The 25,217-nt window shown below is 43.1% G+C and overlaps 1 protein-coding gene across 1 annotated transcript in view; it reads right to left on the bottom strand.

The window, feature by feature from the left end:
- Positions 1–25,217, bottom strand: part of adam12b (ADAM metallopeptidase domain 12b) — an 80,472-nt gene that overhangs the window by 32,029 nt on the left and 23,226 nt on the right. The window contains exons 4-11 of the mRNA XM_030106958.1: positions 12,775–12,853; positions 10,616–10,692; positions 9,677–9,866; positions 8,436–8,501; positions 7,672–7,743; positions 7,069–7,238; positions 6,174–6,258; positions 3,081–3,229 (exon numbers count right to left, since the gene is read on the bottom strand). Of these exons, the coding sequence (XP_029962818.1) occupies positions 3,081–3,229; positions 6,174–6,258; positions 7,069–7,238; positions 7,672–7,743; positions 8,436–8,501; positions 9,677–9,866; positions 10,616–10,692; positions 12,775–12,853 (888 nt within the window). The remainder of the gene's footprint in view (positions 1–3,080; positions 3,230–6,173; positions 6,259–7,068; positions 7,239–7,671; positions 7,744–8,435; positions 8,502–9,676; positions 9,867–10,615; positions 10,693–12,774; positions 12,854–25,217) is intronic.

The following is a 25,217-nucleotide window of genomic DNA, read 5'->3' as shown; positions in this document are numbered from 1 at the left end:
CCTGTCTCTTTCCTCAATCCCTCAAACCCAAACAGTGCATGCAGAGAGTCCCCACCTCTGAGTGGATTCTGGAGGATTTTCTCTCCGGTAAAATCAGTTTTTCTTTTCTAATACCATCTGTGCTTGCTCATGTGGAATTGCAGGGGTTATCTTCTACATAATTTATAAATGGCTATGTTGTAATGGCTGCTATATATATGAATAAAACTGAATTGTTGCACCGACATTTTCATTCACCTGTGTTTAGCTTTTCACTGTATGTTTCTATTTCTAAAAATCTACTTATATTTCCTTGAATCTCTTTTTATCTTATTACCAAACCCATTTACTGCGCAGCATTCTTCCTTCAAACACTGCTAAAGAAAATATCAATACCATTCATATCATATCTACAAACAAAGCTCGGGTTCAACTTCAGCATACAGCACACAAATAGAAATGTCAGACGTTAAATTTAATACAAAACGCACAAATTAGTGCAGCTTTAAAGATTTTTTTTTCCCCCCAAGTGGAATCAACAAACTCCCTCACAGACGATCGATGATAATAACTGCATTGGGCTGCATGAGTAAATAAAGGTCTGTATATTCCTGCAATAAACTGGTCTCTCCGCAGACGGACTGTACATCTCCTGGATTCCGCCGCCCTCATCTCATTTACTCTCATTACCGAGCCACAACCAACATCGATGGCCCTCTTTATGAAATACGCAGACGGCACTGAGCAGCGGTCAGAGAGCAATATTAATAATTAAAGAGGGAAATATTGATAATTGCTGCTGGTGTATCAAAACAATGCCGACAAGCAAAATGTCAGCACACCCAGCGTGCACGTATTGATCTGCATCCTCTGACTAGCAAACAGAGAAGGTCACTCTCTGCTATCGATGTGTGTAATTTCATAATGAGGAGGGGGCAGAGTTCTGGAAAACTCCACCGCGTTTCATTATTTTATGCAGGTTGTAAAGAATTTAATAACAACATGACTCACTGTAACTCATTTAGATGAGACAGTCATTTTTTTTTTTTTTTTTGTTTTTTTTTTTCTGAAGCCTCGGCATGACATCATTAGAGAGCTTGAAGAAGCCGAGTCGTCACGTCGGAGCGCCGGCCGCTCGCTCCGAAGTCCGGCGCTGATGTGCATTACGTTTCCTCCCCTTCTCTTCCTCTTCGTTTTGCGCTCTGATAAATATTTTAGAACAGAAGGATGAGCTCATTGTTGCTGGCGGCCGTACAAACAAGCCGTTTTTTTTGACAGCAAACCCGGATTTTTTCATCTGATTTTATAAAGTGAGAGGTCAATCGAGTTTTTCTGGCACAATTTTGATGCATGTTAAAAAAATAACAAATCAGCATTTTTTATTGTGCTTTTGATCGGTAAAAGCCTGCGGTGTTTTTTTTTATTTCCTCTCTCTTCCCATGTCTGATTTATGAGAATAATTGAAAACAGTTTCCAGCTGCTTTTAGTGTCAATGTTTAATGACAGCAGACACGAGTGGAGCCGACGAAATCACACATCAACAACAACTTCTAATGAAATATATCATCCCTGCTCCTTGCTGATGCTCAGTTTTCCCCATTAAAACATTGCGCTTAATCCTGAGTAAGCGGCAGCATTGTAAACAACTCCTCCTGTTTAGTCTGAAGAGATGTGTTTATCTAACTGATGAACAATCATTCATTCTCTGGATTTCCGCAGCTTTTTTTGCTGCGAGCTTCTGATTTGATGCTTCTTTTCAGGTTTAACAATCTTTCTTGCTGCATCGTCAAATTGAACAAATCTCCTGAACGACATGATTTTTGTGAGGGAGAGATGATAAATATCCCTATTTGTTCTCACTCTTTAAAGTCTAATACTAACACATAAAGAAAGGATTACACCAGTTTAGACTTTTTTTTTCCCCCCCCCCTTCCTCTTCGCAGTGTTGTGGAATTCATCCTCGCCACGTTCGCCTGTGGCTCGCGGGAACTCGCCATCGGACGAACCAGACTGGCCCGAGACCAGGGGTGAAATCTGGTACTGCGCTCCGGGTTCGCCTTATCTGCTCTCTGTTTACCAACAGTCACAGAGTCCATCACTCGCAGCGGCTCTGTTATCTCGGCGACCCAGGCAGCACGGGCAGAATGCAGAGACCGGCTTCTTTAGTCTCAGGCCAAAGCGTGCGGAGCGTGCGCTATGTGCTCTGTGTGGTGATCGTGTGTGTGTGGTGTGTGTGTCCACTTTCTCTCGCACACTGACACAGACTCTGCAACATGAACAGATCACCCATGTATGAGGCTAGTGCTGCTAAATTCATGCTTTTTTTTTAACTAAATATGCTAAAAAAGAAACTTAATTCAACATCAGTTTAACACCAATCCATACATTAGTTCTCAGCTGTTGCGTTTTATTTTGAAACGTCCTAAAATAGATGCAAAACTTTAATCTATAATCGTCATCAGCTGCTCTATTTGGCACCGTTTTCCTGAGTTAATCTGAACATCTAGTCACATTTGAAGGCCGTGAGTCGGTAACGCTGACGCTTTTTGTGGTGCTTTCCTCAAATAAATATGTAAAATGGAGTTCAGTCAATTTAAGAGAAAATTTGATGTTTTTATCAACCACGGTAATATATATATACATATATTTTTTGCCATTTTGTTGGGAACAGAAAATTATTTCAAGAGGATATAAGCATATTAAAGTGGAAAAAAGCTTAGCTGAGTGAGGAGCACCTTTTTTCTGTTTTAAGGACATATGGCAGCCTCACACAGGCTCGATTCTCTGAACTTGGCCAAGTTAAATTTGTTTACCGATTTTTCAGTTAGCCTTAAACCAAAAATGTGTCTAAAAATAGAACTATTTGGCTCATTTCTAGCTGGATTTTCTTTTTACAGCAACAGTATTCTAATAAACATGTTTTCAACTATTGAATTCAGAGCCAATATTTCTCCCCTTCCACTGTTTTTTCAAGGATTTCTAAATGTGTTCCAGAAACTGTGAATGGAAATTAAGATAAAGCTTCACCTGCAGGTGAACAACAAATAGTCTTCAGTTTATCTGAAGTTCTGAAACACTGATGTCAGAGTTCGTTGCCTCACCCTGTGGACGGGGTCATGATGCAGCCTCCGCGGTCGGCGGTCATCCGGCAGCCGCAGCCTCGCTCCGGGGTGTCGTGGTTCATGCCAAAGTTGTGGCCGAGCTCGTGTGCCAGAGTCACAGCCGCGCCCAGAGGGTTCTCGGAGTGATCCTGCGACCAGTCGAGAACGGGAAACAAATTAGCAATGTGCAGTTCCCTGTTCTAAGAGTACCGAAAAGGAGAGAAGAAATGGAAAGTTCAAAAAACATTTTTCTCAGCGTGCAGACTCACAAAGCAGGGCAGTAACTGTCCAACCTGCAACTTCCTTCCATTACCTATTCTCCTCATGGAGGCTTCAATTCATCTGCCATTCCACTACCCCCGCAGACCCAATCATACCCACTGACAGAGCAGACAGCTACCGCAGGAAGCCCCGCAAACCCACCGCTGTATGAATCGCTGCTGCATTGATAGGCAAGACAACTGCCCTTCTCCAGGCCGACGAGACGGAGGAGGAAGAGAAGGAGGTGGGTGTTTCGCTTTTATGGGCAAGACAGTTTGGGAGGAGGTAGTAAAGAAAAAGAGACAAAGGAGCCTTTGGAGTGTGACTGAGAAATTCAGCCGCTGTGAAACATACAGTGTGTCAAATACGGGCGGAAATACGGCGAAGAGAAAGAGACAAATGTGGTTATTACGACGCGATTATGAAGTGTGCGGTTTCGTGGCGGGTGTGCTTGTGCTGCAGCTCTATTTGCACTGTAATTTCATGTAGCTGATCTCTGTGCAGTGGGCTTGTGAAGCAGATTGAGGTGCAGCATGTTTGCGCTTTTTTGTTTTTCTGCCAAACTGTGTGAACAGCTCCCTCTACACACCGACTATATATTTGATTCCTTTATGTCAGTCTGCAAGGGGATTTTCAATGTATGAGGCATCAAACAAGGAACGTATGCCATGTGGCAGATTTAGAAATGTCGGGATGTTCCTTTTTTTTTAAAGTCCTTAACTGAGAATAAATATTGTGCAGCTCAAGCAGAGAAATCCTCCATATCTTATGCCACGGCGGTTATACTTGACACTGTGTATTCATATCAAACACGCCGATCGAAAGGTGTTTATTCAACACTTTCGTAATGTGCATTGTTCTCACGGTCCCTCAGAGAAAAAGCCAACCAGTGCGTGACTCCAGCGCATGAGAAACACACACGCTCGCTTTGAAGGCAGGTCCATGAGTCAGAGCTGAGGCCGAGCGGAGCCACTTCCTGCTCTGATTAAAGAGGAGCCTGATGGGACACTGTGCCACGCCTTTTGACAAGGAGGACGGGAGAGCGTTCCACGCCGCATGAACGTGTGCACTTCACAGCTGAACAAGTCCCAACAACAGATCCTGGTGTGAGAGTTTGCAGAAAATGAATGAGGCTCTTGGAAGCCGCAGTCATTACAGTAAAAGCAGCTGTGAGATACTCTCGTGATGGAGAGAAACTTGCTGCGTTGACAACAACTGGGACGCTTTTTGACAGTCTTTCTTGATTAACGTCCATCCATTTGAACTCAATTCTCCAACAGAGAGGAGACGATGGCTCCAAAGTGGTTCTAGACGAAATGAATAACATTACGAAACTCAAAACGAATAAAAACAGAGGGCGAAATATACGAGATTTGTGGCGAATTAACACATGGCAGTGCAAGGCTGGAGAAACAGTTCATCTCCTCTGACTGCCCTCTAACTGCTCGTGTGGCGCTTTAATCTTGGTCCAGACCATCTGCTCGCTGTAAGTAATGGGGAAGACAAACATCTGGAGGAACCTCACCACAGCGCCCGGCTGGAGGAAAACATATCTATTAACGGCACAGACACACACACACACTGGCATTGGGCTGATAACCACTTTGTGATCCGGCATGGGTGTCAAGCGACATGAGAGGCAGAGGATCCTAACAGCCAGATAATCTACTGTACACGGCGACTCGGCATACTCGGGGCGACTCATAGCTCCGCGTAAAAGAAAAAAATGCTTTTTGATTTAAATGTGTGCTCCGTAAGAGACGGCATAAACAATTTATCGCGTCTCATAAAAATGTAAATGCGGTTGTGTTCAAACGCCGTGGCATTTGATTTACCCCAGTGCCCCTCCAACCCTTCTACGCCACTTCCACAGAGCATATCTGCATAGAGCATGACGCCGGTCTTCTCATTCGGCCCGCGTCGGACTCATTCAAGCGACAGCTGTCGCCCCGCATCTCCCCGTTAACAGACTCCGCGCTGCACTGCGGCTCCACAAACGTCGCTTATAAAACCTGAGAATCGCGCTGAAATATCCCTGTAACTACCGGCTGAAAATTAAGTTCCGGTATGACCTTCTGTCGTCCCAGATGCCGGCCCGCTTGTTTTCCATTCTGCTTTCCCCCCACTGTATGGCATGTTTTCACTTCTCTTTACCCTTTTTTCGAATCGGTTCGAGGATTTATCTATTTTATTCATATAATCTGAATATGCGTACAGTCCAAAACAAACACACGTCTGAACAGATGAACATCTAAGCAGTAACGACTGTCGGCTGAGTATTTGACTCAGAGAATGTAAAAACAGAAACACTCCAAAACACACATCACAGCATAATTTTCCATCCTCATGTCAACAAGTTGGAGTGTTTTCAGGATTACAACAAGACTTACTTGGGGCCATATGAAAAATCATACCGTCATCCTCATAAGCACCAACATGAGATACACCCCGGACAGGCTGACTCATACAGAGAGACCTTTTAAACCCTTACCTCGCGTCACTGCGCCGCTCCAAATGAAGCATTGGAGCTGACACACCGCCTGCATGACTGCAGGACTTCAGATGGCTTTGCAGCAGAGTGCCTGCATGCAGACCAATGCTTTTAAGAGAACATTTCTACATTTTGCTGCATGTGGATCATTTTAAGAGACTGCCAGTACAAAATATAATTACACCTTGAAATATGACTTCCTATAGCAGAACACCTTTACTGTGAGAATCATGTCTGGATTGTGTTGCCTGCTGAATCTGAACAATGTCCAGCCTGATACGATCAGAGGAAGGGGGGGGGGGGGGGGCGCGGTGGGAGCAGAGAGAAGGTCGGATACTCACCATGACAATGCCTCCAGATTGCTCCACCGTGCACATGCTCATGATGGGCGCCATGCCAATGGTGGTGCCCTGGAAGTAAACCCCGCTGCAAACAGCATTAGGCAGAGATAAGGCTGTTAAAGAAGTGAAGCACCGAGATGCTCGTCATTAAACAATATCGTCGCCATTAACTTTGGATAAAGCTGAGAGGTATTTGGTTTGATATGGTAATAAAAAAAATAATTCACAGATCGTAGTATGAGTGTCACCATTTAATATAACATGATACCCTGGAGGAGAAGTTACCTCCAAGCGAACCATATGATAAACTGTAAATAAAATTTTATATATTTCTATATTATAATTTTTTTTGGTTTTTTTTTTTTCTGCTCACATTTGGACCATTTTTATTTGAAAATGCCTGAAACTATTTAGAGGAACAGGTCTGATCAATACCGTGCTGAAAGTATGACTGTCTGTAAAAGTATGACTTTTTACGTAGTGTATTTATATTGGATTCAGCAATAGTAAACACCCGGCAGTGCACAATCAGGGATCAGGCATTGAACGTTGCTTGACAGGAATAAAGATGGAGAGTATTTCATGTAAAAATATTGCAACAATGTCTCTCAAGATTATAGTATTGTTTGCCGGATAAAAACCTATACAGACAAGTAAATGAACAAGGAACCCATGAGCCTAAGATGAAAACTCACACATTGGATGGTGCAATTCATAGAAATGCTTAAATAATGGGGAAGAGGGTCTAAAAGTTTCTGGAAAATGGAAAACCACAACTTAAAATAGATGTATATGTGTGGTTAAAGAGCTGAGATGTGAAGCTATCAATGCATAACTTTGCGATTTTGTTTCAGGGTATCGATATAAATGCTATACTGGTTGATCAAAGGTCTACCTGATGAGCTGGGCATTGTCGTGGGGTTTGCTGGGCAGCAGTTTGACTTTCCGCCAGTCGAGGAACTCGTGCAGCGTGGTGAAGGGATCCTGTGTGACGGGACATTTATCGGAGTCGCTCCACACTTCCAGACCCACCAGCGCCACCCGGATGTTGAGGGCCCTGTAAAACTAAAAAAAGAGCACCATCATCAGCAGAAAGAATAGAAACGCCAGGTGGTTAATTGAGATTAGATTGTATTTTATTGTGTTTACAAGACCTTCAAACAAACGTGTGAGAGAATCTGTGTTTCCATCTACTGAATTATATTCCTTCTCATTACAGCGGCCTTAAATCCTCCACCTCGCATGTTTTTCGCAGGCTGAGCGCATGTTTGTCTCCCTGTCTATATCCAAGCCTCCCTCAAGTAAATCTATCTGCTGGCAGACGCCTGCTGGTTGCAGATCCGCGGCTCTGGCAGAGGTTTTAGGCAGACTAAGATCAGCTGCTTTAGCAGGAAATTAATATATCGCACGTTCATCCCATTAATCTCCACCGCCAACAATACTTCTATTTTAAAGAAGCGATTTATTCCCCCCGCGCTAAAGCGGGAGGATGTTTTACCTTGTCCACGTAATTGGCTATCTCCGCCAGTCTCTGTTTCACCTTCTCCAAGTCCTTCCCTTGTTTCTGAAACTGTAAGAAAAATTGCAGACAATCAGCTGAAGCAATATTCTACAACCACAAGTAGTCAATTATTCATGAAGACGTAAGTGAGATCAACAGTGTTCGGACAGAAAACCACGAGGCACGACGGTATTTGTATGAATGAGTTGCTTAAAATATTCTGATGCAATGAATTTTTCTACGTGTTATGGAGTTCGTCAAGCTGCGGCCATCTGGATCTGGAAAACTCTCCCAGCACGGGGATACTGGCGGATATGACAGCCTGCGAAGCTTTCAGTCTACATCCACCCAACTGCGAGTTCACCTGCGCTGACGCCTAACAGCAAATCTAATCTGAACGACGTCCTCCATCCTCCTCTCTGCCCTCATTTCCTTTCTCTCCGCTCAGTGTTATGAGCAGGAGGGACGTCGGGTAGGAAACCCCCCCCCCACCCCAATGAGCCCGCCGGTGCTGATGGGAGACGCTCCTGCGTCCACGTGGCTCTTTCCTGTTTCCCGTCTGCTCCGCCGGGGACTGGAGAGCGGCGTTTCCCGTCAGACTGGGGCTGCTGCCACAGGACCACACTGTCTGTTGCACACTGACCCCGTTTCTGGGACTCCGGTGGGACCTGCTCTACTGTAACTACAGCTTACCCTGTGATTTTGTTCCCACCGCGTAGTTTCTGGTGTGTTTGTGAATGGAAGTGGCGCCGGTGCATTACCTCTCTGTTGTCCGCAACAATGATCAGCTCCACATATTTGGTGGTCTTCTGAGCATGCCTTTTATGCTGGGGTTAAAAAAAAAAAAAAAAAAAAAAAAAAGTCACATATTAGAAATGCATTCATTTTCATTTCCCCCTTAATTATCCTAAAATTAGAGACACAATATAACTAATTTTGACAACTCATTCAACAAGCAGATCAATGCCAGCGTCACGGATCACAATGAATGTGAAGATATGTGTCGTGGAAAATCAGCTTAGCTCAGCACTGGAAGTGAGAGGAGCGCCGGGCTCGGCTCTAAAAGAAAAGACACGCAGGACCTTTAAATGTCACTTCATCCTCACTACAACACAATGCAGCAGTTAAATATACCGCTCCCAAAAGTAAATTACATCTCAAAAGTTGAGGCCGACAGCATCCTATTTCCAGCTTTCCACGAGCTGCACAGAAATCTCACCGTTTCAGAAACACACGGCTCTGCAGGCGTCCTGCCTCACCCAGGATTCGAACCCGGGTCAATCAAGGTCATGTCCCACCGGTACAAGCACAACGTTTAACTCAGATGTTATGGTGAATTTTGATTAATTTGACAAAAATGAGCCAAACAAAATGAAGTTCTCCAACTAAATGGTTTGCGAAACTTAAAAAAAAGAATAAAATGCCATCGCTTTAGGGGTGATTCAGCAGGTATATTACTGAATACCCTTGAGAAGCAAGTAGGCCTGTTCTCGAAGATATATTCATCAACCGTTTTCACTCCAATGCCGTGTCTTTAAAGGTGGGATGAATTTTGTCCTGGAAAGCCACAGCCGAGACGCGGCTCTACCCCGGGGCCATTAAATACTGTATATAGGTAAGCTTCATTTCCTGACTCAGATGGAGTTTTTAATGTCTGGAAATAGGGGCAGATGGATCTCACACCTGCTGTATGCAAATCACGAGCCAGCCCTTCTGCACGGGCCCTCCACTCTGGACTCTGAGCGCAGATAAAATGAGTGTCAAGCCCAAGGCAATACCCTCAGGGAACTTATCCAAACAGGTATGCCTGCCAATATTCTCATCTTTGGTCCGACGCCCATTTATCTTTCATCATTTCCATGTTAGCGTTTCCCTTTGGAAACGTTTGACAGTGAAACGCTCCGAGAAAAGGCTAAATTGAAGACAATGGAGCTTTGAACCGGGGCGTCAAGTGGCCATGAAATGAGCTTTGCATTGAAAAACAACATAATACTAATCTCACTCTGTTGTGGAAGGACTGGAACGGGCTTTTGATGTGATTTTCAGGAGCGACGGAGGACATGTTGAAGCCGTGGCCGCAGGCTCCGGGGGTCAGGCGGAGTTCTTCCACTCGGTAGATGAAGTGGGCTCCGGTGTCGTTGCCAGACACGGGCTCAATGATGAAGGTTTTGTTTTCAAGTGCGATGAAGCCTCTGCAGAGACAGCAGCACAGGGCTGAAAACAAAGCTTCAGAACATAAAAAAATCTCTCAAAACGCGGACTTTGATTGAATGTGGCTCTCTCTAATGGAATATTTGACAGCCAAGGTAGTCCTTTTTCTTTATGCCTGCTCTTACTCCAGCCAACTGAATCTATAAAACATGTTTTGTTTTGTTTGTTTTTTTATCAAGCCACTTAAAAACTGCCCACAGTCTTTGTAGTCACAAATCACAGCAGTGCTATTTCCCCTCGGTGCGGTGCATTTCTCATCTCAGACCGAGAACATTTACCACAAATCGCAATGTAAATGTTCGATGTCATTAGCACATTCTGAGTTAATAAAAGGCCGTCATGGCAAACTAAACATTTTCTGTTTTCCTTAAATGTTTTTTCTCGCTGTTTAATTAAGCGGGAGATGAAATTAAGTATCTTAAGATTTGGCTAATGCCCAGTTTACAAAACTTGGAATTGCGCTCGGTCATTAGCGGGAGCAAAATGCCAATTACTGAGGTCGGATATTTACTGGAAGCCTCTGTGAGCACAGACAATGAGGTGTGACATTTTCCCCTATTTCGGTGGCGAGCCGCACAACAACTCACTGACAGCACGCTTAAGGGGCTTAAGAGCGATGGGCTGCTGTGCTGAGTGACTTAAGTAAATATAAACATTGCCATGGCAAATAGCACTTAAAGGGCAGTGCCGGGACGCCGCCGGAATGCAAAGCGGCTCCGGTGCTCCTTACCGAAGGCCCGAGCAGGCGCTGAGGGTAACGTCAGAGCCGGGGCGCGCCCGCACCTCCCCGTGGTAGTAGCAGTTATTCTGAAAGAGGTTGTACATAATAAAACACAAGATGAGAACACTTTCATGATGGGGGAAAAAAAAAGAAACAGCTTTACACACTGGATGGTGTCATTAAAAATGTATTATGTCTAAAGAAGAAAAAAAGCGGCACGTCACATTTGTTTCAGCCGTAGTGAAGCTTTTACCTGACTTCAAACGTGCAAAAGAGGACAAGACAAGAGGAGCTCTGCTGACGCCGTCCCGACTCGCGCTCACATAAATTAGCATGCTCTGCAGAACAGACTTTCTTCCTCGCCCTCTTTACACAAACAAGCTGTTTGGAATGAGCGCGGCCGAGGCGGGAGGCGGGCGGGCGCGCTGACACACATGGGAGCTGACAGTAATACGGTAATTGTTGATGGTTCATTATTCCATCAGGCTGGTCGAGTAGAAGGAAAAGAGAACATTTAGGGTTCCTCAGACACAGTGAAAACACTGTTGTCTGAGCAGAAGGAGGGCAGGGGAAATGACTCTCATTAGGAGGGAATACAGATTTCCAGTTAGTGTCTCGTGGCTCTCAAGTTCGCTTAAATCAGCTGTCGTCGTAGAAAAACCACTTCGACCATTTCTCATGGACAACAGTAAAACTCTGGAAGGATATACTTTTATGTAAAAACGCCTCGTGTTGCTGAGGCAGGTGGTAATGGAGCTGAACTTCATTAGATTAATATCAAAAACAGAAGAGCGCTCGGGCCGCGCCTGACTAGATGAGCTCAACTTTTACAAAAGAGAAAATGAGGCAGTGATGCTGTTTGTCCTCCCCTCTCGTTTCATCCTCAGCCTGCTTTATTTTTTACAGTAGCAGCATGCAGCCCTCTTGAAATATTTACTTTAGGAAAATTCCCTGCAGCTACAAAAATGTGTAATCCTCCTGGTATCTAATCAGGTATCACATCAGTCCACGCTGTATTTTCTATATGAACTTCCTTCAAACTTTAGGTGAAACTCAGCAACATATTGGAAGTAAAGATCGATTTGCATTGCTCTGCTGCACAGCATGCATTTGTAGCACTGGATAATTCAGCTCAGACTTATTTTATAGCTTGCAATTTATATGCTGAAGAACCTGCAACATAAAAGGAAAAACAATATCCATGCCGGATGGAGATAATTCATAGAAAGGCAGAGTTTATTTATAGTCCACTATCTTTCCACTGAGGCATGATTAACATATGGCAGATTGTTGAGCTCGGTGACAAGCATGCAAGTGTGCAGCCGCATGAAGCTTATCTCAGACGGTACAATATGTCTGTTTGACAGCCTGATGTAACGCTTGTACCATCCCTCGCTCGCGAAATTAAAGGTGAGAGAGACAGTGTGTAGGATAAGTGTTTGCATAAGTCTGGGGGAAATTGTCTTGTCAGTCATACTCGCGTTACCAAACACCGATCCCGCAAACTGTAAGCAGCCTGTCATTGTATCCCCGCGGCTGCTCAGTTCAACACGGCGATTTCAATCCAGCTGAGCTAAGAAAGTTCAGGATCTAACAAATGATGGTGGAAAAAAAAAAAATAATGAAAAAAAAAACTTTTCAAAGTCAGCTACTGAGAAATGCTTTTCTCTCCTTTGTGAATATCACTGAATGAGGGATCAGTTATGATTTCCTATACCATTGAAGTGTCACAGTAAGCGGCCTTGACAAGCCCTGGAAATTTAGAATGAACAATATTTCCCTCGTTTTCAAAAGAGAAGCAAGCACTTTGCACACCGCCAGATGAGACCGAGCCCTCAGGAAAACATCAACTGATAAATTCCATTAAAAAAATATCCTGATGGCAATGTTGGCTGAAAAGCAAACAGCATAAATCGCAGCTTATCATCAAGTAGGCCACAGGATGGATGTCCCACACAGCAGCAGCGTTTAAAGTCCACACTGACTGAAAAAGAACAAACGTCTCGTTTCGATTCAATGTTTAGTTTTCAATTATGTTCAATATTTGTTTAAAAAAAACATCTGTCTTTCCAAAAGTTCTTTCTGAGGGTCAGATTTTATGTGACTTTCGAGCGCCGCGGCACGTCAACTTGGCCATAAATGTCAAAAGCACTCAAGTGGTGTCGTACCGTGAAGTTGTGAGCGCCGGTGACTGCACTTCCATCCTCCTGGTAATGCGTCTCGGTGTAATGGCTTGCAAAAAGACCCCTAGGAACAAAAAAAGAAAAAGACAAGAAAGAAAGAGACTTCAAACACCAGGGAGATTTATCAACACTGCGAATTTGCATTAATTAAAAAAAAAAAAAAAAGATTACTTAGAAAACTTCATCCATATTTAAGATTTTTATACGAATGTCATTGCTGCTTGCGAGGATTTGCAGGATGAACAGAAGCCTGCTGAGCCCAGAAGAGATTCTAGATATATATATATATGTGTATATATATATATATATATATATATATATATATATATATATATATATATATATATATATATATATATATATATATATATATATATATGTGTGTGTGAGAAGGTGACTTGTACTCTGTGTCCTTGGTCCTTGATTCCCCCTGGCATTCAGGACAACTGAGCCGACTCCCTGCTGAGGTAATTATTATGTGTGTGTGCGCATGTGTGTGTTTTTTTTCCCCGTGTGTAGCTTGACATATTTCAAACTTTGTGCCAGTGTGCGCGCGTGCTTTCCTTCCTCCTCCGGCCGTGAACAGATGGACACAGCGAGCCCCGCCCCGAGCATTGGCAGAGGAGCGGCAGGAACGCCCATCTTTTTGCAGCTGCACGAGCGCGCTGACATCAGGCAGGGTGATCTCAGGATGTATGCGAATATGTGTTTATGTATTCAAAACGGGTGAGCGAGGAACGCACAGAGAAAAAAAAAAAAAAAAGAAAGGAGGTGAAAAAAACGCAGTAAAATGAGCACTTATTTCTATGGATATCACTTGAGGAAAAGGCTGGTATCCTGGCCTTTTGATACATTCACTCAAAGGTGATTATAATGCATAACAGGCACTTTAAGATTACAGCCCTGTCAAGTCGCTGCTGATGAGATCTGACACACACTTCTCACAATCGCACGTCCAGCACCAGGAGTGTCAACCTCATTTTAGTTCAAGGGCTACGCACGGTCCGACTTGATCTTGGGTGGGCAGGTTCAGGAAAGCATAATAATACCTTAAACAGCAGCTACACCTTTCCCTTTGCTTCAGTACTGAGAGAGATGAGAGAATGGTGGAAATCTTACTAAATAGGCAAAAAAATAACAAAAACTCAGAAAACAGAAAGCAAGATTTAGCACCTGTCTTGTAATTTGACACCAGCTTCACTGTCTTTTGGAATGTCTGGTGAATAAATGTGCAAACTGTTGCTGCCAGCTCATTTAAAATCTGGATCAAATTCAGTGTTGACAGTTATCTGAAACAAGAACTTTCTCCTCCAATGTCACATCAACATACAGTGGACTTAAAAATTTAGCTTTTAGTAAGAACAGCCAAAAAAAGAAAGAGAAAAAAAGGAATTACCATAAAGTCTCCTTGAAGTTTGCTCCCTAATTAGACAACTGCCTTGTCATGAAGACAGAAGAGGAGATGGAGAGGATTTAGAAACTGGGAAGTAGCTTTTGCCAGACCTCAGAGGAAATCACACATATCCCACCAATGCTGTGCCATCCCACACAATTTGCATGTGCCAAAAAACAGAATTAGACGAGACAACATTCAGCAAACAATGCACTTTTTTCTTCACATTTCTCAACCATTTTGGTGGATATTTAAAGTTGTTTATTTGACGACATGTATTAAAAAGGGTCCCTCCTCCACGTCCCAGATCTGACCACATTTGACTTCATTAAATACATATTAACTCTTTAATGTGCCTTTTCATGCCATTAGCAAGCGATAAACCTAATCTGATAAGCCAAGCAGCCTGCGATCGCGCTGAAAAGGCCGTTTGTCTCATTAAAAAATGGATGAGACATCAGAGGGTCGTATACGCTTAATGGAAAAACACAGAATTTTCGCCCTTTTTTTAACTGAATTTGCAGAAGCTGTGTGACATCGATAAACAGCCACTTCCCATCGGCACCAACTTGACACCGGCTGTGACATTTCCACTGAAAGGAAGGCAAATTCGAAATGCCCCGTTTGCAGAAACGATGGGATTTGTGTCATGTGAGCGGTAATTCCAAGCAAATGCTCCCGTGCCGTATTTTCTTTCTTTTTTTTTTTTTTTTTTTTTGGGGGGGGGGGGGGGGGGCATGTTGGGAAAAGCCAGCTTAGGGCAGCGTGGCCTCTGATACCATGACACATACTGCAGGAAAGCTGCAGGATTTACATGCTGGAATCTCCTTGTAATCAACTCCTTGGCAGGAGTACACAGAGTCTGCGAGGCCATGTGAATGTTTACTGTGTGTTTGAGGAGAGTTTCCTCTGCCCTCTGCTCGTTACCTTTCGGCTCCATGTTGCGTCTTACAAAGCTGGAGATGACCACAATGAAGCTCGGTTGCTTCTCTTTTAGAGTACTTGACCGATACAATTTTAAAAACAGCCGCAGGTTTCTCTTACAACCATCTTTTTGTGTGTTTTGAAGAATTTAGGTTGACATTTGAGAGCATATTGTTACCGTCTCCTCACTTTAGATGTGTCGGTAGTGTTCTCACCCCAGTCTAAAGCTACTCAGGGGAGACAGGGTGCAGTTCCTCTCTGAATATCAGAATCATTATATGTGATTATTACACCTACTTTCTGATCCACGGAGCTCCACCACCATCCCTGTTTTTGTCAAGGGGAACACACAGCCAATCAATTGCGATTTAAACAGAGCGCATCAAATAGAGAAAGGGTCAAAAAAAAATGGCCTAAATAGTTGCCAGAAACCCAGCGTGAACCCTCCGAGTGCTACTTTAAATTCTCCTTGAGTGTGTTATAAGAGACAGGTGGTAAAATTTATGAATGGAACGGCTTGTGATGAATGTGCAACGGCACTGTCTTTTTCAACATGTCTTCATTGCACATGAGGGAAATGACGGTTTCAGCCTCAAACTGTCAATTTATTCTGCAGCTGGAGCCGCTGAATAGGTTGTAGAATGATTTATGAAGTGCCCTCTGGCACAGCGGTGTGTCTCTGCCACTGTACTTCCAGCTACATACCTTTCTTTTTTGACAGCGAAAACTTCAGATATTCCTTCCTCTGAAAACTTATATAAATCTCCTATAATTGCACAAGTCGATAACTATTGATTGAGTGCTCCTAAGCGTGTGTTGCGATTCATTAGACACAGTCGAACCCCTAATTAGCAATTCACTAATAGTCGCCCAGGTTAATTGTGATGAATGACGGGTTCTTTAACAGCACCTCTGGGAGGCAAAAAAGTACCGTTATTTGTCTTCTGAAATAATCCTCCATCTCCTTTTATTCAGCGTCTCACAAACTCCTCTTCTGAATTAATTCAGTTTCTCTGAAAATTAATTTACTGCATGAATTATTGATTGTTTCTAAAAAGCCAGATGAATAGTTTTCCACCAGGCTGGCCTGCTGAGCCCGGTGCATTCTCTTGCTTATATTGTTTGAATATAATTAGGGGTGTGATTCACTATTTGAAAAATGCCTTCCAGTAAATCTAAATCAAAAGACACCCACATGTTTTGCAGGAACACTCATTGTGTTGCCGGAATGGTTGATCTATAACCTTCAACTGCGAACGCCTGATGCCTCAGATGAACGCGGGGTATGCTGCCGCTCCCTTTCCATCTGTCGGCATAAGTGGATTGCGAACATAGTTGCCTGCAGTTTATCCAAAACAATCAATGAAAAGCTGTCTTATGTGTGAGTTGTACAATGCAGACACCATACAGTCATCAGCGCAAGAGAGAAAAACTCATCGTGCGTCGCCGTCGAGGAGCCTCCCTCCGTTTTCTGCCGCATGAAATAATATCTGTCAAATCTGAAATTAGGGCAGATAGAAGTGCTGCTGTCGCCGAACCAAATGTGTTGTTTTGATGAGCTTTATCTGAGAAGAACAAACCGCAGCTCGTGCGGACAGACTCACTACAGCGGCATAATCGATGAGGCCGGAACCGGTCGCACCGCTCGCCGTTTACATAATTTTGTGTTTAATATCGTCTTTCCGTTGGACATCTAGAGAGTGCAAATTCAAATGGCTGAGAGTCATTTACATATATGGGACTTTATGCCTCATGTAATAATTCACCATTACACAAATCCCCTTGAGCATGAAACCATTTGAGAGAAACGTGGCTGCTCTCGCAGCCTCTCTGCCTCCTTTGAAGACTGCTAACTTCAGTGATTTCTTTTAATCCCCCTCTTCCCCCCACAAGCCTAACCCCGAGCCTTCCTATATAGCTGTTACTTATGGCCGCGTATGCCAAACTAAAAAAAAAAAAACGAGAAGAAGAAGAGCAGATGAAGAGGAGAGGGCGAACTAAAGAGGTGTGGCTGACAAGTCTAATTCTATTTCCACATGCGGCTGCGTTCCAAATTGATTTACATACAGCTCAGTGTCCCTTCAGCTTAGGCTTGGCTGTGGTGGGTGCACTGGAGTGCACCAAGCCATCAAAGCCAGAAAAACACAGGGCGAGACAGAGATGAGGGGGGGGGAAGCTAAACAGAAAAATCCCCAAACAGCGGAATAAAGAGGCGCGCCTCCACTTTACTGGCCGGTGCAGAAGAGACATCGTGTCCATTTGAGCCTCTCCTGATTACAACTCGACCAAGCTGTAGTCTGTAAAACACAAAAAGTCACGGAATTAATCAGCTCTTTTTATGTCAAGGCGAGTTTTATCACATTCGCTGAATTATAACGTGATAGAACTATGTTTCACAGAAAATTAGGGAATCAGGTCACAGTGTGCTGATCCTTCCCGAATAATGAGCAGCATTGGAAATAACAGCCACTCACTAATGAAGCGCTGTGATGCCATGACTTTTGGCAATAATCTGCTGGTAACTGATTACTTTTATGAAAATGTTTGCCATCACTGACGCTTCCATGAGGTTCTCAACTGTGAAGCTGCAGTACTTATGATGCATTTTCAACCCTAAACACATATTAGCTTAAACTTATAAGGCCTGTCTGCCGCTGTTTGCTTGTCCGAACTTCACCTCAGCTGTGCGGTTGCTGCTTCTCCTCGTTGCTATTAGCTCAGAAATCTGTTTCTTTCCAGATCAGGTGTTGTGCCAAGTTCTGCATCACTGCTGCGAAGCTGGGAGCGTGAGCAGAGGAGCTGAAAACACCAGATTTTATAAATGACTGACTCAAACCAGATCAGTGTGACTCTCCATTTCAATTCCAACCAACTCATTTACATTCATCTGAACCTGATGAGAGGATTCTGATTCAACTGTGTGATCATCAGTAAGACGTCTGAACTGACGACTGAAAGTACTGCACGTGTTCTGGTGCAGCCACGGCCTCAAGGGTAGAGAACTTAGGCTGGATTTTAGATTGGGAGTTTGCAGGTTCTAATCCCACAGCTGACATGCTCAAATGCAAGTTTTGTAGATGTTCTTAGTCAAAGGGTTCCTATTAGAAAAGGAATGGCAATATGTCAAAACTTGCAGTCCACCAGCCTTGGAGACAGGATTCACAATGCCTCATTCACAACACGGGCTGTTATTGAAGCCATGAAGTCATGAGAAAGATGATTCAAGCTTTCCAGCAGAAACGCTCCAGCAGGTAGCAACTGAATATCAAAGAAACCGGTTGATATGTCAAGTCTGAAAAAAATCTAAATTTTACCACTGACAGACAAAAGCAAAGGTTCCCCCTTTGTGTGAGTCAGGATCTCACTTTACTTCACAGAAAGAGGAGCTGGTTTACTCGAACACCATCCTGCGGTGAGTTCACTAAAGGTCCAGAATCGCACTCTGATAAGAGAGGAAAAACAACCGACTCCTGAGTTGTTCCTGCAAAGTTTGTTTTCAGAGATAAAAGCAGAGAAAAACCCTGCAGACACCGACGCGCCGATGACTCCACGAGTGATCAGGGGCCACAAAAGAACAGGAAACACAGTGTTTGCTTTATTGTTCATAACCAAATATATATAAAAAAAACTTTTTAATGCCGTAACAGCTTCTTCTGTCCGCGTCCCTCACTTCAGGCGTCATGGCCGTGTGTGTGTGATGTGGTGCCTCGGGCGAGCAAAGCCATCACGAGTAAAAAACAAACCGCAGAGGGAGGAACCAGGCTCCCCGCGCTGGAAAGCAGAGGTGAATGATGAATCATCGTGCAGAGGTACAGTTAAGGGAGGCCATCTCTTTCTCTCTCTCCCTCTCTCTCTCTCTCTCTCCCTTACACACATAAACCAAAACAAGCACACGCTCCGTATTGAAATGGCCAAATTGGAGGCATTTCCTCTGCGGTTTCTCCCATGATTGCCCCGACTGGTTACAGGATAAAGCAAAGAAAGTTGGTGCCATGAAGGAAAATATATGGGATCGACCGAAAGTAATCAGAGGGAAAATGACGATGACACAGAGAGGTCATATAATTTCTACTCCTCGGAGGACAGGAGGCGGATGGAAGCCAGTGACTGACAGGATACAGATAAGATCCCTCTGAGAGGATATACTTTCAGGAGGACCGTAGCGCTCTTCACGTGTTCCTGTGCAGCATGTGGGGGGCTCAAGTACAACAACCGAGATCACTGAAATCAATTTCTTCCTCACAATTTGTACTCACCTTGTATCTCCAGCACTTATTCCTGAAAAAGGGTTTTACTTTTTTTTTTTTATTGCAGGGTGATGATAACCTTATCTTTTATGCTTTTTGCTATTTCTTTTTTCATCACTATTTTTTTTTTTTTACAGGCACCGCTTTTTATGAGGATAGACTCTTAAAAAGTCTTGATAAAAATGAAAGGCTGCAGGTACAAAACAAGGATTAGAAATACTGCGAAGAAAAGCCCAAAACCTTTTTTCTTTTTTTTTTTAATACTTCTAATGAAAAGCACACTTCACTTTAGGCGCGAAACATTGTAATTTGCACCGAAGCTGTATCGCTGTTGTTATTTTCCTCGACTGCAGAACGTGGCGGCGCCCGCCTCGCCGGCCGAGCCGTAAAAGAATGAAGCGTTTCATAGCTGCTGGCCTACATGTCCGGAATATTCAACACCGTTAAACGATTCCCACGCGAAACATATTTTTTCTGTTTTTTTGCCGTAACTGTACAAAGAGCATGAAGTCATGTTCCCTCTGCTCCCTTTAAAGGGAATAGTTAGTCAAATGAGTGGGAGGGAGAAGGCTGTCACATGTACTACAGTAAGAGTGAGTCTTGAATTGAGGCCAGTCGCCTGTTATTCCTTTCAGCTCGCAGTTTGTTTGCTACGACACAGACTCCACCTGTCTGTCACGCGCAAAAATCAGCCCCTGGCATTTGTATTCTCGCCACATATTGCACCACCGGGGCTGTTAGTTGTAATTAATGTGCAAAACTTGCACAGTTAAACATCAGACTGCTGTTATTGTGAAATGTGTGGTCAAAGTAAATCACCCTTTTTTTTTCCCTTTTTTTCTCACTAACAAAGGAGTCCAGTGTGTTTCCAGCCACCAGATGAGGACAATATTCCCTCAAAATGCTTGAGGGCAGGATCGCAACCACTAACAGTCGCTGGAGCACAATGTCCTTGTGGTGTAAGCTTTCAGATGACTGTGTGAGCGAATGCAAACACCGTCACTCAGCATCCTCCATCGATCCTGAATGGTCGATTTGAAGCATTAAAATTCTTTTTTTTCCCCTAATTTTCATCCCATTTGTCTTCATAATTGCAATTTTATTAAAGCATGGGATGGATGGCTCATCAGTTAAACAGCTTTGTTCCCTTTTCCCTTATTTTCCTCCTGGAATACCATAAAGTTCCAAGCTTCCAACAGTAATATTTGCATCCACACAATAAATGAGATTAATAAGCTTTGAGTTCACTCTAAAGCTGCAATACCTTAAACACAATTTACAACCTGCTGACCTCATAAATAGCACATTAGCATTACTTCCTTATGAATAATGAAAATATTCAGCTAGTTAACATGGCCAATAAAGGTCACACCTAAAATATACAGCCTTATTGAAAATTTCACATATCTTTATGTCAAACATGATGTTTTAAATACCGGAGGGGCGAAGGAAGAACTTTATATCAAAACAGTAGTTTTTTTTAATACTGACACATTGAATATTTGATTAAATGTCATCCTGCTAACACACTGAAACATTTTTGGGAGGTATATTGTACATCAGCATTACTGGGGAAACTGACAGTTATAAGAAGGTTGAAAGCAGAAGACATGATTACTCACCGCCCACACAAAATATTACGCAACTCTCGCTTCAGATCTGAACTAAATAATTACGACGACAGCACTGGAAATGGAAGAGAACCATTTGTATCTTTTGTACAAATTGCCACAACAAAACAACAAAAGCGCGCCGGACCGTCTCTCATCCTTATCCTGAAACTGATACGATCGGGAACAACGGCGTGGAGAAGCATCGGCGCTTCACGAAAACAAACAAAAAAAGTCAAATGTTTCTGCCTTTGGAAGAGCTGATATTAAACAGGTTTTTTTTTTGCTTTTTCTCGCTTGAATATTACCATCCTTTGGAAGCTACACACCGTAACTAATGAGAGACTTGGGCTATTGAAGGGAGGTGGCCTATTATTATTCATTGGAAAAGAGTAAACAAATGCATAAACGTTAATGTCAGAGGGTTCTTATCTGTTCAATTAATCTATGGTGGCTCCCCTGGGCAGCCTCATTGTTCAGCCATACTTTTTTTTTGTCTACAGGGGAAATGTGCAATTAGGTGTTTGGCAAAAAGAGACATTAAAGATGTCTTTCATTTCACTTTGCATTCCTTTTCTCCATCTCTTCCCCAGTCATGCCTACCGATGCCATTTAAAAACTTCCACTTCTCTTAAAAATCTTGAACGTCGGCAAACAAATTTTAAACAAGCTGCATGAAGCAAAATAACTGCTTCATTATAGCGGAGTGAATCCGGCGCACATCCCAGACCGACATCTTCCCGGTCCCAGGCCGCATGTAGCATTCTTCCTCTCCTCTTAAAAGATGTCTCACGCCATTAAACCCACTTTTTACACTTTCATGCATGCTGCACTGATTCTCCAATAAGATAATAGCATGCAATCTGTCATTCTTCAGTCCATTACCCTGCAAACATGCTGGGGATGGAAACTTCCACTTGGCACTGATGTATCAGTTTAGCATAAAGATCAGGGTGAGCGATCTGTCGCCGATGCTGATGCAGTGTAACATAAGTCATCATGGCTGCTGGATATTGAGCGGGAGATGTCAATTATTGGACGGCCTACGGGTGATACAACAACAAAATGCTTTTAAGTTAATCAGAGCTCCAGTTCTGGGCTCCAGCTGTTCGGTGATACCTGCAGAGAGAGAGGAGGCAGACTGGAAACCCACCAGTCTCTATAATACATTTATTGCACTACGCTTATTCAGCCGCTGACCGCAGGATGCAGGAGTCATAAAGCCCGTGGCCTCTCGGTAAGATCTGTAAAAGCATCAGGAAGGATGCTGCTGATCTTCAGGGGGTTTCGCTCTGCAGCATCTCCTCGCATCGTGAGAGAGTAATAACTTTATTTAAAGTTCAAATCACGTTTACGACTTTGGTCCAATTTTATGGGTTTGGCTATTCTGTCTATTGGTTATTATCGCTGCAAAATGTCAGCTGAGATCCAGGAAGGCAGCAATGTGGTGGAAATAAGTGAAGGAACGAACACTATTATACATAACGGAGCTTTGCATTGTGGGCCACATCCCGTCTCTGACCCACCTGGTTGGGTTAAACGATGAATGATGATCTCAATGAAGAAAGAAATTCTGCTCAATACTGATCTTGGTTCACAGAAAATTACTGAGACAACAGTTTTCATCGTGAAATCAAAGGAAATTAAAAACCAGAACCGCAAAGTTTGTTGTTAGCAACATGACGCTAGTTAGCTGCAGCAGTGCAGTGCATACATACTTGCTTCCTGTTGTCATTTCTGGTTGGCCGGTGGCCCGGAACGCGAGACTGATGACTGATGACGAGACTGATGATGAACGTTTTGATTGGCGGATAGGTCTGTCACTCAAATGCCTCGAAAAACCTCAGCCCCGTGCGGTCAGGTTACCGCAGTAGTTAAAACCTCAATTTCGATGCGGTGCGGGTTAATCGTGCAGCCCTAATGCGCACTGTGTTGAGAAAGATTCAAAAGAACTATTGGCTTCGACTGCCACAGCGGTTTTTCATGCGGTCCCTTTTGACGAAGTTAACTGCTCCATTGTCATTCGAGAGTTCAGCATAGTTCTCTACAAGGACAAATTCTTTATTTTCTATCGCTTTAGTTTGCTGAATTTACAGTGTGAGGATTTTTTTTTTTTGTAGAATCAACAAGGTATCTGCCTTGAGATTTGTTAAAACACATTCAGAGAGGAGGACATGATTGGTTTGTCAACAAACTCCCCAGTATGCATTGTTGGAGAGTTGCTCACTAACAGAAAAATAATAGTTTTGACAAGCTTGTTCAGTTAACTGCGCTGATCCATCTTGAGAAAATATACTTCTCACATTTACAAAAGGAAAAGGGTAGCTATGAAATGAAATCAGGTTTGTTTATGTTCTCAGTAAATCAGAATTCAGACGCTAATTTATGAATAATGTGTCCTAAAATGCACTGGCGTGCCAGTAAATCAAGCTCTCAGTTCGTGTGTATAACAATAATGGCAAGAGTGACAAAGAGGAATATTAAATGTGAGTTTTGCTTTCATTAGACCTTGTTAAGAGAACAATTTGTTGGAAACGGTATTGAGTCTAAGTTGGTTTGTTTGCGTTCACCATGGAGTGACTGGAGTGTTAAGCCCAGGGAGGGAATCAAACATATATAAGCACAACGGCAAACAAATCTGAAATCAGCACAAAAGAAACTGTATGAAACAGATATGAACCAGAAACAGGAAATATCTTTGAACGAACTCCATAAACACAATTTGTTTATTTTCTAGTTTGCAGCTGTGTGATTGTTTGACGCATGTGTCAGCAATTATTGCCTCTTTAAAACTGAATGCTATAACTAGATCAACTCAACAGACTCAGAAAAATAAATCCCGGTGATTTATCTCATGAGTGACCACATCAAGCAATAAAAATGACCATGACAGTGTCGATGAGAAAATTCCTCTTTCATCACTGTCGGTATTCGAGAACAGATTCAGTTTCCAAGCAAATCACAGGCAGCATGTCAATCTATTACAACAAATAAACTGCTATGACATGTGGGTGCTTCAACATGGACCCAGTGCAAGAAGAATTTACCCTCAATCTGTGAAGTAGCACGCCACACTTTATTGCTTTTATTGTGTAAACACACGCACACACACACACTTCCATGTATTTGTTCAGCAACTCGTGCTGCGGTAAGACAAATCTGCGGACAGTCACATTGTGAGGATACTCTATTGAGTGTCTATTCAATGGATGAAAGCAAATAGTAAAATAATCTTTCAAATCAAATTTTAAGACGGCTTTTTGTTAGTGTGCAGATGAATGCTGGCCTTGTGTTGACAGATAAAGCTTTTGTGCTGAAAACTGCAATATGTGACCTGTACATACAGTACATGCCTTCTCCTATGACTGTTATGTTCTGCATTTCTTTTCAGACTATGAACAGGTCTATGAATTCTATAACTCACCTAATCTTTCCAGTGTAAGATGCTGCAGACTTGTAGCATCAGCTACATCAGCCCGAAGCTCATTAATCTATTTAACCTGTAACTTATTACACCTGTATGGACTGTTGGTGGGGATTAGATCCATCTGCGATGGACGAATGCTGTTAAGAGAGTCCAATAGCTGCTGAGCTGTGCTGTCTCAGGCAGAAAACTACTTATTTCTCATGACCCTACTGCAATTAACCAATTCTCCGAACCAAGCTCAGGTACTGGGGAGGATGTGAATCATACAAACAAAGCAGTTTCTGCTCTTCAAAGGAAATCTCATCTCAGCTTTTATGGCTAATGATTTTTGGAGGTTGTGTGTGAGATGTGATTATGACACACTCCGCTGCGGACCGATCCCCTGGCCGAGGAAGGGTAACTCGATCACATACAGTGAACTAATGGCCGTGGCCTGTCACAGACAGATGAAAGTATAATGTACAAATCACAAGTGCGTTTTATTATCTTGACAAATCTATCTATGTACAGCGAGGTAATGTAATCACTCCTGTACCGTGCACTCCTCAAGTGCGTGTTTCCTGCTGATGCAGATGAATGATGCCCGCAATAAATACGGATATTATGCATCATCAACATCTGTAGCCCCACTCTACCGTATCAAAAAAACTCCAACGCCGAGAATAGATTTTCTCCTCACCTACACTAAAGTAATAGTTCACTTCACAGGCACCGTACTGAGCATATCACCGAGTCTAATTTAAAATAAAAAAGAGCAGCAGCCTTTTCAAAGAGCGCGTGGAAAAGCTGCAAATGCATCACCTCTGCGTTCCTATTTTGGTAGAGCC

The sequence above is a fragment of the Salarias fasciatus genome, chromosome 13, assembly GCF_902148845.1.
Source record: "Salarias fasciatus chromosome 13, fSalaFa1.1, whole genome shotgun sequence".
NCBI classification, from domain to species: domain Eukaryota; kingdom Metazoa; phylum Chordata; class Actinopteri; order Blenniiformes; family Blenniidae; genus Salarias; species Salarias fasciatus.
This window is presented reverse-complemented; position numbering and strand designations above follow the sequence as displayed.